At 52.3% G+C, this 16,111-nt stretch overlaps 1 protein-coding gene across 3 annotated transcripts in view; it reads left to right on the forward strand.

Moving 5' to 3' along the window:
• The window catches only part of HDAC7 (histone deacetylase 7), a 91,669-nt gene that overhangs the window by 36,975 nt on the left and 38,583 nt on the right, over positions 1-16,111 (forward strand). The window contains exon 1 of one of the 3 annotated variants that reach the window (XM_075049509.1): positions 6,139-6,588. The exons of the other annotated variants lie outside the window; for them this stretch is intronic. Within the exon in view, the coding sequence (XP_074905610.1) occupies positions 6,486-6,588 (103 nt within the window). The 5' untranslated portion in view covers positions 6,139-6,485. Of the gene's footprint in view, positions 1-6,138; positions 6,589-16,111 lie in introns of those variants that run through there. 3 annotated transcript variants of the gene reach the window in all.

A 16,111-nucleotide genomic window follows, 5' to 3' on the forward strand; every position in this document is an offset into this window, starting at 1 on the left:
TTGTGTTGTCCTGAGATTGTGGGTCTGGATTTGTGTTCTGCCTCTGGCAGAGATGGGGAATCGAGGCCTGCGGTGGCTGGAGCATGCGTGTCATGACTCTGGCCCTGGTTTCTGTGTTCACACTTTGCTGGGCTGTGGATTGGAGTAAAGACCCAGGTTGTATCTGGTGTTGGGAACAGAGACTGGTTGCTTAAAGTCTTTTGAGGCAGGTGTCTCTAGGGCTGCGAGCGGTGGCACTGATACCTTTGGAATACATGGCTTAAGCCAAAGTCGTCCCACCGTGGGGCACTGGGATAGAAACAGTTCTTGGGAGGCTGAAAGCCAGTGCTGCAAAACCCTAACCATTTAGAAACTGTTGAAATTAAAATGAGGTTTGAAAACGTCAGTAATAAGGAGACGTTGTGTATTTGGAGTCTTTGTGGCTCATATTTTCAGGCTTTTTCCTGTTCAAATAGTGGGATGCAATAGTATACGTGCTTTTTTAAGAGACTGTGAGATCCTGCAATCATGTATTTAACCGCTGAGACCTTGGGGAGGGGGAAAAAACAAAGCGTGTTGGCAATGCTCCGATACAAGGCAGCTCCTTCTGCCCCATTGCCTGACTCTTGCAGGGGAGGTGTGCAAATCTCCTGTTCGATCTCTGGTTCAAACATCAAGACCTTAGCTTTTCTGATCTGATTTATTACCTTTTGATCTCCATCCAGCCCTGTAGCTGCTCTCTGCTACCGAGGGATGGGACAGCACAGGATGGGTAGGTGAGTCAGTCCTGCCAGCTGCTGAGTCCTTCCCAATGTCTGTGTCTCATTACCTTGCTATGCTCCCTGAAGGCAGGAATGCATCCTTCCCCAGTTTAGGCTTTGTCGGCTTCCTATTAGGAGCTTCTTTGCTGACTTTTGTGTCGTTAGTAAAATGGGGGAGATGACAAACGGCCAGAGAAGCGTGTCCTGGCCTTGCTGAGTTTGAACAGTCTGGTTGCAGCTGGGTGGGCTTGTGTCAGACTTGAGCAGCCCTCTGTGACCGAGGCTTGGAGAGCCCCATGCAGTTCAGCTCCTGGCTGGCACGGCTGGTCTCTCATCTGCCACTCTGCCTTAAAAATACTGCAGAAACCCCTGCTGCTTACAGCCTCACAGCCTCGCTGAATGGCCGTAATGTTTTCCTGCCTTTGTTGGTGCCTTAATGTAAGTGGTTTGTTTCTGGTCACTCCACTCCCTTTCTTTGGACGTATATGGGCTGCTCTGCTGAATTGCCTTCCCCGAAGAGCAAGGCTGGGCCTGGCGTATGTTAGGGACAATTTTGTCACTCAGAGAAGGTCTGAGTTGGTACATTTGCTGTATGATGTGATGGTGTCATGAAGCTTTCAAGGGGATGTACAGAGTTCAGGAGGCGCGCAGGGGCTTGTGGGGAGTGGTGTGAGTTGCTAATGCTGTTAATGTTAACTTTTTAGCAGAAAACTTGGGTCTTGTTAAGCTGAGCCGAGGAAGTTTAGGAGAGCAGCGCTGTCCTGCAGAATACAGGCAAAAGATTTGTTTTCTTTCTCTGCCTTGGAGAGCTCTGTCTTCCCTTGAAACCGTCTTCCAGATATAGCAGCAGTTGCTAACACTGAATGAATGCGTGCTGAATTTGGGCAGCTCTGAGGCTGCTGTATGTTGTGCAGGATTCAGTCATTTGGGTTTGAGTTTAGCCAGAGCAAGCGAAGCTAGTGTGCTTGGGTGGCATTGTCCCAGTTGTCAAACTATAAATAGCAAACGGAGCCCAAGCGCTTGTTGAACTGACTTTGGAAATTTCCCAGACTCACCTTGGAGGAGGAATTCGTGCCAAGGCACATCAGCCCTTGGCAGAGTGGGGCTGAAGGCGGTGAATGCTCAGCATGATGCAGAAGTACCTGTAAAAGAGTCGATGAGGTGGCAGAGCTGGTATGAGTGCCACATGTCTGTGTCACTGTGGTCCCTGTTGGGCAACATCTGAGGATGCTGAGGAAAGAGCCTTGAGTCAGTGCTATGCTGTCATCCAGGGAGGTCTTCAGCAGAGAGGGAATGTCCAAAAGTGAGGACTTCCATGGGGGTCCTGAGCCCAAGGAGAGGCTGGAGCAAGATAGCAGCTGTCTGTTATGCTTCAACGCCTTAGCACATCCATCACTTGTATCTGTTCGTCTTCCCTCATCCTAAAATTTAGTCCATCCATGTTCAAGGCTAAGTGTGGTGAATGGTGCTCTCTATTGTCAATGCAAGAATTATGAAGGTGTCTCTGAGGCTGGAGTCTTGCTCAGTGGCTGGCTGGCTTACTTTTTGCACCTCAGTACAGTAACAAACCACATCGCTCACTCGCAGGCAGATACTTTGGGCTTTGTCCCGTGAGGTATCCAGGAGTAGGAACGCATGCCAGCAGGAGAATTAGCTCTTCCACAGGGTTGCATTGCACAGTTGGATCAAAATACCGCTCACATCAGTGCAAAACAAACACTGCTGCTGGTCTGGCACGCAGTCGTGGTCACGCTCACCCTGCAGCCTCTCTGTGCTGCACTAAATGACGGTGTGTGCTTCAGGGGGACGGAGGCTCTGCTCTGGAAAGGTGGGTGCTAAAGGTAGGGAACAAGAAGACGGAGATGCAGTAGTTGGGGGAAGAGGTGGAAACTGAGAGTATCTCACACTGGCCTCCAGAAGAGACTAATTTCTCTTGATGGAGAAATTTTTTACGTGTGCAGGGTGTCCCCGTCAGCAGTGCCTGCCTGGAGCGTCCTTCCCACGTTTACCCACGGGGTGGGACAGGAGTGGGAGTTGCTGCTGGCTGTACATGGCTCCTAGCTTTTGGCACTCTTAGCCGATGGCTCTTCTGGGCTCTTTGTGCATCGCAGTGTGTAACTTAGGATCAAAAATACTCTACTGGTTTACTGTAGCTATCCTAAAGTCATACCTCAAAACCAAGACCCAAAGCTTTGCTTATTTTAGAAATGACTCAATTGATGTTACAAGGCATGAAATAAGCAGGTAGGGTTTCCCGGTGCATTTGGGTTTCTTGACAAGATTGCTCTTGCCTGTACTGATTCATTGGGTCACATTAGGTGATCCTGGACTTTGTCCCTCCACTTTCCCACCTTCTTCTCCTACTTTGCCTCTTCTATTCCCTTTCTCCACCTTCCCTTTTACTTGAGTACACCCAGTTCTCCTGCAACTCCCCCTCTGTGAGGAGTGTGGTAGGCATTTATAGAAATAAAATAGGAAGGTGTCCTGATCCGGTTTGTGTTCCAGTTGTAGCTGGAAGGATATCAGCTTGTCCCTTGGGTTATCTGCTTCTCCAAAAGAGAGCAGTGTGTCCAAGGAGCCTCTGGAGCATCCTGCGGTCCTGCAAATGCCTTGGAGTTCAACTCCACAGCGGGTGGAAGCAGGGCACTGGGGCAGCCTCTGGGGAGAAGTGGACTCCCTCATGCTGCAGGAAGGAGTCTGGAGGTGGTGCTGGGAGTGGTTCATGGGGGGATGTTCTTGAGCCTTCAGGGAAGGAGAATCTCTTACGCAAGGGAGGCAAAAACAGTGTTGATGCTGAGGCTGCTTTTTCAAAAGCTGCCGTTGCGTAAGAGCGAAGCCTTGGGCAGCACAGAAAATGTGGAGAACGTCACTTCCTAGCAATAGCTCAAGACAAAGCGATGATTGCTCCCTGAATTTCTTCCTTTATGCGTATCCGAAACTTCAAGGCTTATGTAAATTCTCCAGGTTTGCTCACTGCTTGATGCACTTAACTTTGCAGAGGATATGTTTCCATACGTAGCCTGGGGGTGCAACTACCAAGTGAAAATAGTCTCTTCTGTTCCTGCCATAGACTCTTTTCCTCATCTAGCTGCCTTCAGCAACACTTAAGAGGCTGGTGAAAGCACCTGCTTTCCAGTATTATCTTTTAGTGCCTGCAGGGTGGGAATATTCACAGCAGAGAGGCTGTCTGAGGTGGGAGCGTGTCCCTGCTCCCTCCCTCCCCTTGACAGCCCAGAGCAGAGGAGAAGCACCGTTCTCCCACTTCCCTTGCCTTGCTCAGTCACAGGTTTTGCTGTGTCCTTTTTGTCATCTGTGTGGGCTCATCCTTGGTCCTCTGGCCTCTCTGCCCATGTCTCAGGGCTGACACAGGGACTGGCACGTGGCTCCTTGCTGTCCTAGGGATGTCGAGGATGGAGGTTTGACTATTTCTGCAGACGCTACAGAGCACCTGGACGCAGGAGCCTCTGCTTCTTTTGGGGCTCATCTCCTGGCTTCTGCTGAGCTCAGGATCATGCCTGCCTCCTTCTTTTCCTTCTTCCAGGACTGCACCAGCACCTTGCTGCAGCAGTAGAGGGGTCCCCACGTGAGGATGTGGACGTACTGGTGGGCAGACTTGCAGTACAGTCCATTTGCCTTGAAAATTGCTTCCACAGAGACCAAGCCTGAGAGCGGACACAGTTCTCCATGGCTCAGGGATGCGTCGAAGCCTGATGAAACTACCGGGCACTCCTTGTATGCCTGTGGTCAGCCCCTTTCGTGGCCTTGCTGCTCCCCTCCGCGCTGGGACTGAGGCGGGCTGGATCCTCTTTGTCCTTGGTGGCACTTTTGTCTCCACAGCACGGTTGCAGAACAGAGCTGCCACCAGCTGGAGGTGACAGTGTCCCAGAAGGGGGGATCCCCATGGTGGGGGACAGCCTTTGCCACAGTGCCAGTGTGGTTGGGTTTTTTCTGGGTCCCTGCAGCCACGTGGATGTCACCTGCTGGCATGGGGCAGGCAGAGAGGACAGCAGTGGTGGCTCACGCCACTGTAATAATTGAACTGCAGTGTTAAGCAAATCTGCGGCTTGTGATCTTTATTCAGAGTGCTCAGCCTCTTTGAAACCATGGTTTAATACAGACTGTTTGACAGAGGCCTTAATAAGCAGTTGCTGTCTGGATGACGACTGGAATTGGAGGTGCCGTGTTCCCTCAGATGCCCTGTGTAAGTTTTGGAGGATGCTTTTATAACAGACTAAGCTGGTGGGTCTGGGGAATTCAATTATTTAGCACTGTAGACTCTGTCAATACCTGCTTATGACTTACTCCTGTCCAAAAAACCAGTAGAAAATACATTTCTTGGTTTTGAGTAAGCTGGCAGGATATACTGGCAGCATGAGTATTCAAATGCACATGCTGACGAGTTGGACACACTATGAACTAGCAGAGAGCTGCTGCAGGGACCGATTTCAGGTGGTGAGTTTGATTTCCAGAAACCGTAGCTTGTATGTTTGTTTTCTCAGTATCTAAGGGTTGAAATCAAATATGCTCCGAGTATTGCCATTTAAATTTCCCTACATTAATCTTAATGTTGGTTGCTAACCGAGACCAGATCTTTCCTAAACACATCTGGTGTCTGGGTATGATTGCAACCCTTTCTTCTCAGGGTGTGCTCTGCTGAAGAGAGCTGCAAGGGTCTGCTTGAGGTCAGAAAGCAAAGACAAGGTTTGGGGTTTGTGGGTGCTCTGTCTGGTTGCTTTGGTCGTGTCGGCTCCCTTTGAGGCTTGGCTCGGCCGCTTGTGAGCGCTTGGTCGCAACAGGATCTCTGGGAGCCCTGCTCCACGAAGGTGCCTGGGCAGGCTGAACCTGTGGCAACATGCTCTGCTCGACATGGGCTGCGCAGCAGAGGCGTGGGCAGCACGGGAGGCGGTTTGCTGGGGTTTTTCTGGATCCCAGGCAGGGAGAAGCAATGGCCACACTGGGCTGCTGCCTGTTGGGGTCCAGCTGTGCAGTTCTTGGTGGGCTCAGCCGGTTCTGGGGATGCTCAGGGCACTGCCGGGCTGGTGCTGTGCCCGGGGACAACCCGCTTGGTATCACGGTGCTGTAAACACCGATGCCGTGGCTTGGGTTTTGAGGAATGAGCTGGCAAAGTGGTGCGGAGTTGGCCTTGGGGATTCATCACAGCGTTTGCTTTGCCTCAAAAGCAGGCGCGGTGGCTCTACCTTCTGTTACCCAAATCTTTCTTGGTGAGGTGAGAGTTGTTGTGCAGAGTTTCCTCTTTATATCCTCTTATGTCACGCTGCCCCGCCGGCTGAGTGTGCTCAAAATAGCTGCCAATCCCAGTAGGTTTCACTTCAAGGTCTCTATTCTTAGCTTGCTGGTTAGCTGAGCAAGCTGCGTTACTCAGTAGTCATGAGTTCAAGGACCGTAGGGTGAAGACTAGCAAACTTATGCCATGCAGGAGTTTTGTTTGCGTTTCATGGCAGCTTTGAAGGGACGTCTTGGGCAGAGTCCTACTCAGCAGCTTCAGACTTGCATGCTCAAAAAAAGAGCCACATGTATGTGAGTATGAAATAAGAGTTGCCAGAGCCAGTACATACTCCCGGAGGAGGCAGACGGCTCAGAAGACGGGATGACTCAGTATACAAGAGTCTGTTAAGTGGCCTATTGCATCTGGCCCATCTACGAGCAGCCTTATCAGATGCGTCTTACTGCTGCACTGATGACCAGATACGTGCGAGGCAGGAGTGAAGCAGAAGTGAATGTGAGATGCGGAGTGGTAGCTTCCCGGGAGCGGAACTAGCTGGATGTTCTCAGACTGTTGCACCAAGGCTGAAGATATCTACCACGCTGGTGATGTTCAGCCCATCCTGTAAGTGCCTTTCCTGTCCCTGGGGGATTTTTTCCTTCCTTGCACGGCTGTGAATCCTGACTAGTTGGGTGGGCTGGCTAAAGGCGTACACAGGAGCATCCTTCTGTACGGCACATGGAGAATGGTTCATACACGGGCCTGAACTGAAGCTTTAATCTGCATCTGGTGGAGACAGCCCCCACTGGAGCAGGTTAAGGGCTTTGAGGTTTTCATCACCTGTATGCAGGGTCCCAGCTCGGTGCCTGTGTGGGAGCTTTCCACAGCCCCGTAGCCACAGGAGGGGAGCAGACAGCATCAGTCCCAGTTGCACCAGCAAACACAGGACAGGCTCATCTGTTATCTCCTCTGCCTTTTGTGGCAGTTTCATTGGGAACTCGCCATTTACCCACCGGCTCTTGCTCAGAACTGATGAAGGTGCTACCTAGATGGATGCAGAGGGGCCCCTCGCTAGTCCTTCAGCAGGACTTAGTTATTTTTGAGAGTGCATTTTGGGAGAGATATTGTTTTCCAGACTTCATTTAAATTCCTTTAACTTTTTCAAACTATTGTTGAAGCTGTCTGATGCCAGTTCTGCTGGGCTTAGATGGATTTCCACCCAGGAGAGGACTAGGCACAGCATGCTGGAGTTAGGGCACGGGCAGGGGCAGCATCCTACATGTGAGGGATTTATGGCACGGGAGAAAGAGCCTGTCCTGGGGGCGAAAGGTGCTGGCCGTGGCTTTTGCTGTGTGCGGGGAGGCGGTTGAGGCTCTGTACGTGGAGTTGCTGGGGAGTGAGTGTTGTGTACCCAGTTCGCATCCTGCCTACGCTGCGGGTAACGGTCACGTGCAGACGAGGCCTTTGTCCTGTGCCTGACTGCTTTTTTTAAAATTTATTTTTAGGTGCTCTTTGGCTTCCTCTTCCTCCTGCGCTGCGCTGCACTCCCTCTTTCTAACTCCCTCTTCTAGGATTGCTTTTTGAACAATCAGTTCCTCCTTAAACCCATTTTTGCAGGCCTTTGTCTGTGCTTGGGAGCTGGCCCAGTTTAGCATTAGCAGCTGCTGGCTCCTTCTGGGTAAGCAAGAACAAATAAAGGTTTACACTGAATGAATCATTTGAGCCTTATCTGTCTTTCGAATTCAGGACAGCTGTACGACTTCTGCGTGGAGTCTGCCTGGAGGGCACAGAGGCTCCTCAGTGAAAAACTTCTCCTGCCAGTGGCCAGGGCTTAATGGGTTTGTGCTGCTGATCTGTGCGCTGCCTCAGTGAATTCTTCTGTGTGCCTCTTTGAGCTTTATCCCACGCTTGGTTATGAAGCACAACTCTGGAATAACTCCCTTTCCTTGAAGACTTGCTCCGCGCCAGCTTTGCTATAGGCTCCTGTGGAAATTTGGCTTTGGGGATGCTTTGAGTGGTTTGATCACCACGTGAAAATGCAGATGATGGCTGCAGAGCATCGTGGTGGGAACCACATCGTGGTGGGACCCGTGTAGTGGATAAGCTTTGAAGGCAGACAGTGCATGGTTTGTGGGGAGTGAGCTGTTGGCATCCCCTTGAGCTCTTCACTTAAGCAAAGGGGCACGATGGAGCGTCAACACTGCAGGAACCATGGTGTGGCTTTGCTGGTTTAAGAGGCAGGATTTGTAGATAAGTAGCGCTAGTTGGTTTAATAACAGGAATGTGGGAGAAGGGAGGGGAGCAGCAGATAAGCCTTGGGCTAGTGCTTGAAAAGTTTTAATCTGACACTAAGGTGGGGAGTTGCACCAGAGCTAATAATTGAGATGAACGGGACAATTTTTAATTCCCTCCTCCTGCTGTCCTCTTCTGGCACTCTAGATTAGTCTTGGTTTATCCTCTTTCTACAGGGTGCAGAGAGGCACCCTGTCTAATCATAATGAAGGTCTTGCCAACAGATCTGGTGTTGTTTAGTGGTTTAGAGGAAGTGCCGGCGTGTGGCGAGCCTTGCCCACCCTCCTGCAGCCTAGTCCTTCTCCCAGCTCGCATCCTCTGGTCGTCAGAGCTCATCAGAAGAAGAAGCAGGCTTAGACACATGATACAGTGGTGGCAAACTCCTCGTAGCTTCTTGCAATTTCCTTTTTTTTTTTTTTTTTTTTTTAAATTCTTCAGAGAATATGTGCCGCAGAGCCTGCCTGTCTCTCCACACCCTCCGCAGATGCTACAGGGAGGTTTTGGCTCTGCGGCCGGATAAACCATTTGCCTGTTGCGATGCTGGGAGCCACCACGCTCTTGCAGACTGGAGGTTGTTGGTGAAGCTTCCTTCATGTGTTTGTAACCTGCCTTCCCAGTTTGTCTCATCCCACACCCAAGGACGTGTGTTAAGATCAAGAGAGGGAGGTGGTGGCTTGGTGGCTTCGGTACTGTAAGGCATTGAGGACACATTTGCAAAACAGAAGTCCATCCTTTCCAGTGGGCCAGGCCTTGGGAGGTGAAGATGGCTCTATGCTTTGTGTGGTAGCAAGGGCCAACCTTGCTGTTGACTTGATAAGAAGAATTAGGGGATTAAAGTGGGCTCTTTGGGATTAAAGTGCACTGCTCCCGAGTGCAGGGACTCTTGGCACTTTGACTCCTCTGTAGAAGATCCGCAGGCTGTCCTGGCTGCTCAGAGCTGGGCTTTTAGCTCCTGTGAAGTGTATTGAGGTGTACGGAGGATTGTGGGTTGTCAGCAAGGTCTTCTCCTGCCTCGTCGGTGAGTTCCCTAGGGCTCCATGGAGCTGGGCTTGCTCTGAAGCGGTGATGGCCAGGGCTTTTGGGATGCTTGGAAGTGATTTTAGGACTAAGGTAAGGTCCTGGGTGAGGAATCAAACAGGTGCTTCTAACAGTGGTGGCAGAATAAGGTTGTGTCGTGGCAGAAGCTGTTTCCTTAATTCCATGTGAACTCTTTCCTGCAAACCCTGATGGATAAACTTCATCCCTTTCTTCTCTGGAGCTTGGAGGCACCCGTCTGTGCTTGTGACCTGGCCTGGGAGCTGCAGTAGAGTGGGGACATGCAGGGCTACATATTTTGGGTTGGGAAGAATAACCCAGAGACCCTTTCCACCTTAAATATGTAATTTTGAAGGAGGTCTGCGGGATGCTGAGGTGGTACAGCTGCACTATGCATGGTGAGCTTGGCTATATTCTGTATCTTCATCTGATGTGGAGGTGGCACATCAAACTCAGTCATCAGCAGGAGGCTCCTCTTCCGTGCTTTGGTTTCCATCGCAGGATGGCCAGACCCAGGGACTCGGTGGGACAGGGGTCTTGAAACAGGGGTAGGGAGGCAAACCTCGCTATTGTGAACACAAAGACTGGCTCCCAAGACATGGGGAGGTCTTGCTCTGAGCCTGATGAGCTGCAGCACGGAGGAGGAGAGCACAAAGGTGGCACCGAGCACATGGTGCCAGAGAAGGGAAAGCCAGGGCAGGGGGACACGGCCAATGCAGTTTCTTTTTAAAACTGAATTTTTCAGTCTTTCTGAAAGCTTCCTATGCATTAGGCTGGCTCTATAACCCATCTGTCATGCCCAGGCGGGGGCAGTTTGGGGCCAAACCCATGGATCCATGCATGGAGGGTTTCTGAGGGATGCCCCCAGCTAGCTGCCACGAGCCTGTGTCAATTACTGCTTAACTTCTGGTCTCCCTGCCCGTGTCGGGCAGACTCCGAGTGCCCCAGTGCAGGGGTAAGCAAACAGGGCTTGTACAACCCTTACAAAGCCGGGGCTGGAACCTGCTTTTCTAGTATGACAGACCAGGTCTCAGCCACTCTGCCTCTTTAAAGCAAGTGTACTCAGAGAGGGTTTGGCTTTTCTGCCTATAACTAATTTTTTAGCCATTAGGTAGACGGGGCAAAAGTCCCTGCTGGATTTGTCCAAGCAGCTCATTGCGGAGCCGTTGGAGGTTGTTTGTGTTGCGACGCCTTGTCTTGTGCGGCGAGTCTGTCTCTGGCCGTGTACCACATGTGACGGGTGCGCGCGGATGCTGAATCCCCCTCTTCCTCACCAGCTGGATGCTCTGTAAAGGCAGCGGGAATAATTCACCTGGATTAAACCACACGTCTTTCTCCCTCCATCTTCAAGGCTCTGCTGTCGTAAACAGCTGCTTACTGGAGTAGGTAAGTGGAGGCAGCGCAGTGCTGCCAAGCCCTCGTGTCCACAAATGACTAAATCCTGCCTGAAAAGTCAAAGTATGAAAACATTATTTTTTGGTTTTGGCTGAGCCTCGTGGATTGCTGGGATTGAGCCATCTTGGCTGCCTGGCAGGATAGCAGAGCCGCCCCTCTGGATGCTGGCTGGGGCTCTGCCCACCTTGCAGCTGGCGGAGGAGGGTGGAGGAAGGCTGGTGCGGACGTGTCGGGGGGCAGGTGGGGGTCTGGGGTGCCGGAGGGGGGTGCCTGGGGGCTGCCGCTGCCCCAGCAGTGTTCGGACCAGCCTTACAGCCTGGGATCCGCTAGCAGCACTCTTGCAAAAATTGTTGTGCCCATTGGCAAAGTGTGTTGGCAGGAGGGCTGGAGGGCGGTGCTGCGGCTGCAAGCCCTCGCAGTTCATAAATAACTGTGGGGGCTGGAGAGCCGGGCTGGTGTCTCATAGAGGAGCTGTCATGCCAGCCCCTGTGCAAACGCAGCACCTTGCCTGCGTTTTCTGGCTTTTAAGCTGGCTTTTTTTTCGTGTGCACTTCCCCGGCGGAGGCCTGCATGCAGCTGGGGGTTTCTGCGTGCTGTCCTCATTTGCTTGCTGCTCTGACATCCCGTGTTGAGATGGTGGCCAGTCATCGCCTGCTTGCAGGCAGCCCTGCCTGCCTGGAGCTGGGTCAGGAGCCTTGTTGAACCGTGCGGTGGGTCCGTCATCCTGTTGCAGCCTGGCCGATCGACCCTGCTGTTGGTTCGTAGGGAATAGGTGGATATGAGATGGGAGACGCTGATGTTTAATAGGGCACTGGTCTGGGAAAGGAGAGCTCTGAGCAGCTCCGTGCTAGAGACTCTTTGTGCGTTTTGATGTCTCTTTAATATACGCTGGAGCCGGAGCCTAAGAGGGTGGAGAGCAGTCTGGTAGTTGCCCAGTCTAACTAGGTGTCCTGGCGTGCTCCTGGGAGCACAGATCTTGCTGCCTGAAACATCTGACGTGTCTCACCTCTGTGGTGTAGGCTGCTGCGAGAGCAGGTGCCTACAAACTCGGCGGTGCTGCATGTTGTGTTGCTCAAAGACCCCTGGCTCTGGCCGGTGGCCCAGCAGAGACCACTACCTTCTCTGGAGAGCACAGCAGCTCGTGGACTGTTTGGTCAGATTGTGTCTCCGCTGTGTTTTGAATGCAAGCAGCAGTGGACCAGGCAATGCATAAGTCACTGTGCATCCCTGCCTGCAACTTGCTTCTGCTTCCTATGCTTGCATCTGCTGCGCCCCAGGCTTTCCCAAGTGTACCCCTCTTCTTCTCCACCCAGAACAGCCCTTGCAAAAGTTGATTTCCCAGCTGGCCAGCAGAGATAACATAAAATGGATATCTGCTCTCCTCCTGCATAAGCTCCAGTCCTTAGAGATGGTGCATGGGTTCAGCTGCAAGTGAGACTTGGGACCCACAGGAGCTCAGCACAAGCCTGGACTCCTGCTGTCTGGCTAGAGCTGTAGGGACAGAGCTGAGGAGCCTATGGTATGTATGGGAGGTGAGAAATCATGATGCAGAGAGGAGGCAGGGTGCTACGGACCTTCATCTTGCAGTGAAGAGGTAGGTGATGTGTTGTTTGCTCTAAAACAACTGACTTGCTCATAGCAGATCTGATATGACACATAATTGGGGGACACCCGTGTTTTTTCAAGCTTCTTTAACTTGGCCAAATTTATAATCAACCTTTGCTTCAGAAGAGGTTGGGAGTCACGCTCTGGGTTGTCCATCTGCAGCTGCTGAGGACAAGTGTGCCCATGCATCAAAAGGGCAAGCTCAAAGCTGGACTCTGTGCCAGCTGGTCAGAGGTAGTGGTGGGAATGGACTGTCCCTTTGCGTCTCCTCTTCCTTGCTTGCTCCACAGGCATGGCTTGCAGGGGCTCAGGCAGCAGACTGTGGGCAGTCTGGGATTGCTGCTGGTGGAGACAGAGGTAGAACTTGGCTTCAAAGGCAGTATCTGGGTCAAGCAGAGCAGTAGCAGGCCTGTGATGCTACCCTGGATGCTTCTCTGCTCCCAGTGGCTCTTGGTGTCTGTTCCCTGCCTCCATAAAAGAAGCCCCTCTCCAAAGAGCAACCTCCACCACTGCTTGCAGGACCTGACACTTCTGAAAGACTCTGCAGTGTCTGGATGGGGATAAGTGTAGAATTTAAGGCCAAAAACTAGGAGAATTTGCTGCTGATAGAGGTGGAGCCTGGATAATGCTGATTTAGGGCTTCAACTCCCATCTACAGCCTCCCCAGGCTCGTGGGGGAAGCTGACCTGATTCCCAGCTTGTTGGGTTTTCCCAGCTTGTTGGGTTTTCCCAGCTTGCACCCACTGGCAGGGTCAGTGCCTCGCTGGATCTATAGGTGGTTTGTGCATATGGATCCCTGGTTCTTGATCTATCTTCTGCATTCATGGCGGCACGATTCCCAGGTACGCAGAGCCGCCGACATGCCGCATCCTCCTGCGGTAGGATGGAGCCTGGCAGCTGAGACACCCCTTCTGCGTGGCCAGGCTCAGTGGTGAGACGCTGGTATGCAAGATGTAAACTTAATACCAAAGTTTAGATTACAGCCCTGTGAAAAACATCAGCTCCCCTAAATGGAGCCCAGATGGTGGCGGAAGCTGTGCAATGCATCGGAGCCGAGGGCCAGGAATTGCAGGAACCGTGTGAGCAAAAGGACCGGGGCTGTGGGGGAGGGAGAGGAAGGGAGGTAAGGTTACAGCTCATATAGGCTGCGAGGCAGGCAGCATCAAGGGTCAGTTCCTAAACCAGGCTGGTTAATCCACCTCGCCCCCTTAAAAACAACTTTGGACGATGAATGTCTCCTGAGTTGCATCACTGTAAATGTAGCATTTCCAAAGCTGAGGTTTCCCACAGCCCATGACAGCTGAACTTGCGGGCCTAAGAGGCCAGGGGCTCTCGGGCAAATTAGAGGAGACCGGGTAGATCTGAGGCAATGAATACACAAGCTGCGCTCTCTCAGGAGCTCTGCCAGAAGAGGAGTTTCCCAGCTTCCTCCTCTCGGCAGGTTCAGAGCCACTGAGCCCGGGAAGAGGGTCGAGTGCACGTAGGGAGCCTGGAGACAGAGCCCTGTCTTGGGTAAGACGAGCACCGACACACACCCCAGCAGCTGGGCGATTGCACGGGTGAGCACAGGCTGTGGGGAGGCTGACCGTGACTCAATATCCTGGTGTTGTGAAAAAAGCAAACGTCCCGGGGCACTGCTGAGAGCGCTGTCTGGGAGGCTCGGAGCCATCCTTCCCCCTGTTGTGCTGCAGGAGCCTCTGCCGCAGCTTGTTCTGGGTGTTTTGGAAAGGCATGGAGCGATTGAGAAGTGCTGAGGGGACCACAGAGCCCGTCTGGTAGGGCCAGACCCCGTGAAGCCAAGCAGTGCCGGTGTGTGCACAGGAGACGGAGATGGAGGTCTCCAAATGATGCCGCAGTGATAGTGAGAGCAAGTTATTCCCTTCCCAGGACAGGTGATGGCCTTGGACTGCAACAGGCAGACCTTCTCTATGGGCTAGGACAGGTCCAGTGGTGAGGATGTGCCAGGAGGTTTCTCTGGAGGGTTTGGCTGTGTTACGTGAACGTTAGGAATGGCTGAGTTAATTGTCCCCTCTGTCAAGTGGAGAGCTGGGGTGAGATGGTAAGAGATGAGGTGTTTATGAAGAAATTGGGGCTCTTCCTGAAGTCATTCTGTCAAGAGAAGTTTTGGGGAGACCCCAAACACGTCCAGATGGGATCAGGGCTCCTCCGGTAGGACCCCACCATCCGTCCTTCCTCCCTGCTCTGCCCTTCCCACGTTTCCCTCTCTTCCCGTCCTTGTAAGAGCTGCTGCATTGTTCAGTGCCACCTGCTTGGGTGGCGAAACAGGGACTGAGGCTGAGTGAGGGAGAGGCAGGAGGGATGCAGAGGAGCACCGCTGCAGGCAGCCGAGGAACCAAGACTGGCGTGGGTACCAAGCCGCAGGGCCTGCGGGTAAGCTTACCCACACGGCATTTGCCTCAGAGGAAGGCCCACATCCCTTGGAGATAACAGTGTGTGCAAAAGCAACACACCCCTCCCCTCGGAGATAAGTTTGTGTGCAGACACAACCCGGAGATAAACACCCAGGAAGGCAAACATCCAAGTTATGCACCGGTACGGACACGGAGCACCTGCAAACATCCACCACGTGGCTGTACCCGTCCTGGGGTGGCACAGCTGAGCCACGCGCGTGTTCGGCACTCACCAGACCAGCACTGGATCTTTTTTGTGCTAGAAAAATCACGTCTAGGGCTGTGGGGTGCCCCAAAACCTGGGGATGCTCAGGGAGAGAGGACAGGTGGAGTTGGGTGTCATCTATGGGTTGAGCTGGCTGCAGCTTTCAAAGATGCTCGGAGCAACACAGACCCCAAAGTGCTGTTACATCCCAGGTTTCGTGTGCCTGGAGGATGGTGTCATCTTTAGGCACTTCAGTTTTCTAGTAGCTTTCGAGTAGCCTCCATGGACAAAGCAGAGCCTTAAAAAGTTCCTTTAAACTGCGGGAAGGGTTTTTGTTAAACTCCTCGTGTCTCAGAGAAGTTGTGAAATTGGCACAAATGAAACTGTTGCTGGCACAGCCTCGCTGCAGCAGGAACGCTTTGCAGGGGATTTCAACACACGTTTCAGGGACCCTGCTTTCTGACTCCTGTAAAGGGAGCTGAACCAGTTGTCTGGGCTCCACTTTGATTCAGGGGAGAGCAGATCTGTGCAGCCGACAGAGCTGCTGCTTGCTTCGTGGGAGCGGCGTGCATCGGGTTTATCTCCCTGAGTTTTAGGTGTCTGCAGCAATGGCACTTACATCTGAGCCTGAACCACATGTTGCTGCACGAGCTGCTGGGGCAGACAAACCGCGCCGTTTTAAGATGTCCATGATGGGATTATTGCTTCTGTCTCTGCAGCCAGCTCGGACATCTGCACTGAAATGTCGACACTGGCAGATGAATCACAGCTGTAGCTGGTGGATTTGGATCTTATCCTGAAGTCGAACTCCAGAGTTTTATTTTTCAGGACTGACTGGCAAATAGTTAGGGCACCATCACGTATATCCCAGGTGAGAGAAGGGGAGCTGGGGAGTTCTGGTGACAGTCAGCCCTGCGTGTGCTGTCTGCAGATACCTCCCAGCATAACCTGCAGAACCCGTTTCTGCAATATTTCTGAGTCTCTCAATGGAAGTGTAGTGGCAAAATGACTACTGACACCATGAAAAACTATGGTTTGGTGCCAGTTGTGCTGTTTTAGGAGCAGAGGAACCAGCAGGCCAACACCAGTTACAGTGTGTGACGTGAAATACAACGGTGCAAGTGTACAATTGCAGTTTACAGGACAAGCTTGCAGGTGTCCCTACCCCTCTGCTCGTCTCCAGTATGGTTAGGAGTACTTCATG

This window comes from Buteo buteo, chromosome 17, assembly GCF_964188355.1.
Source record: "Buteo buteo chromosome 17, bButBut1.hap1.1, whole genome shotgun sequence".
Taxonomy (NCBI): Eukaryota; Metazoa; Chordata; class Aves; order Accipitriformes; family Accipitridae; genus Buteo; species Buteo buteo.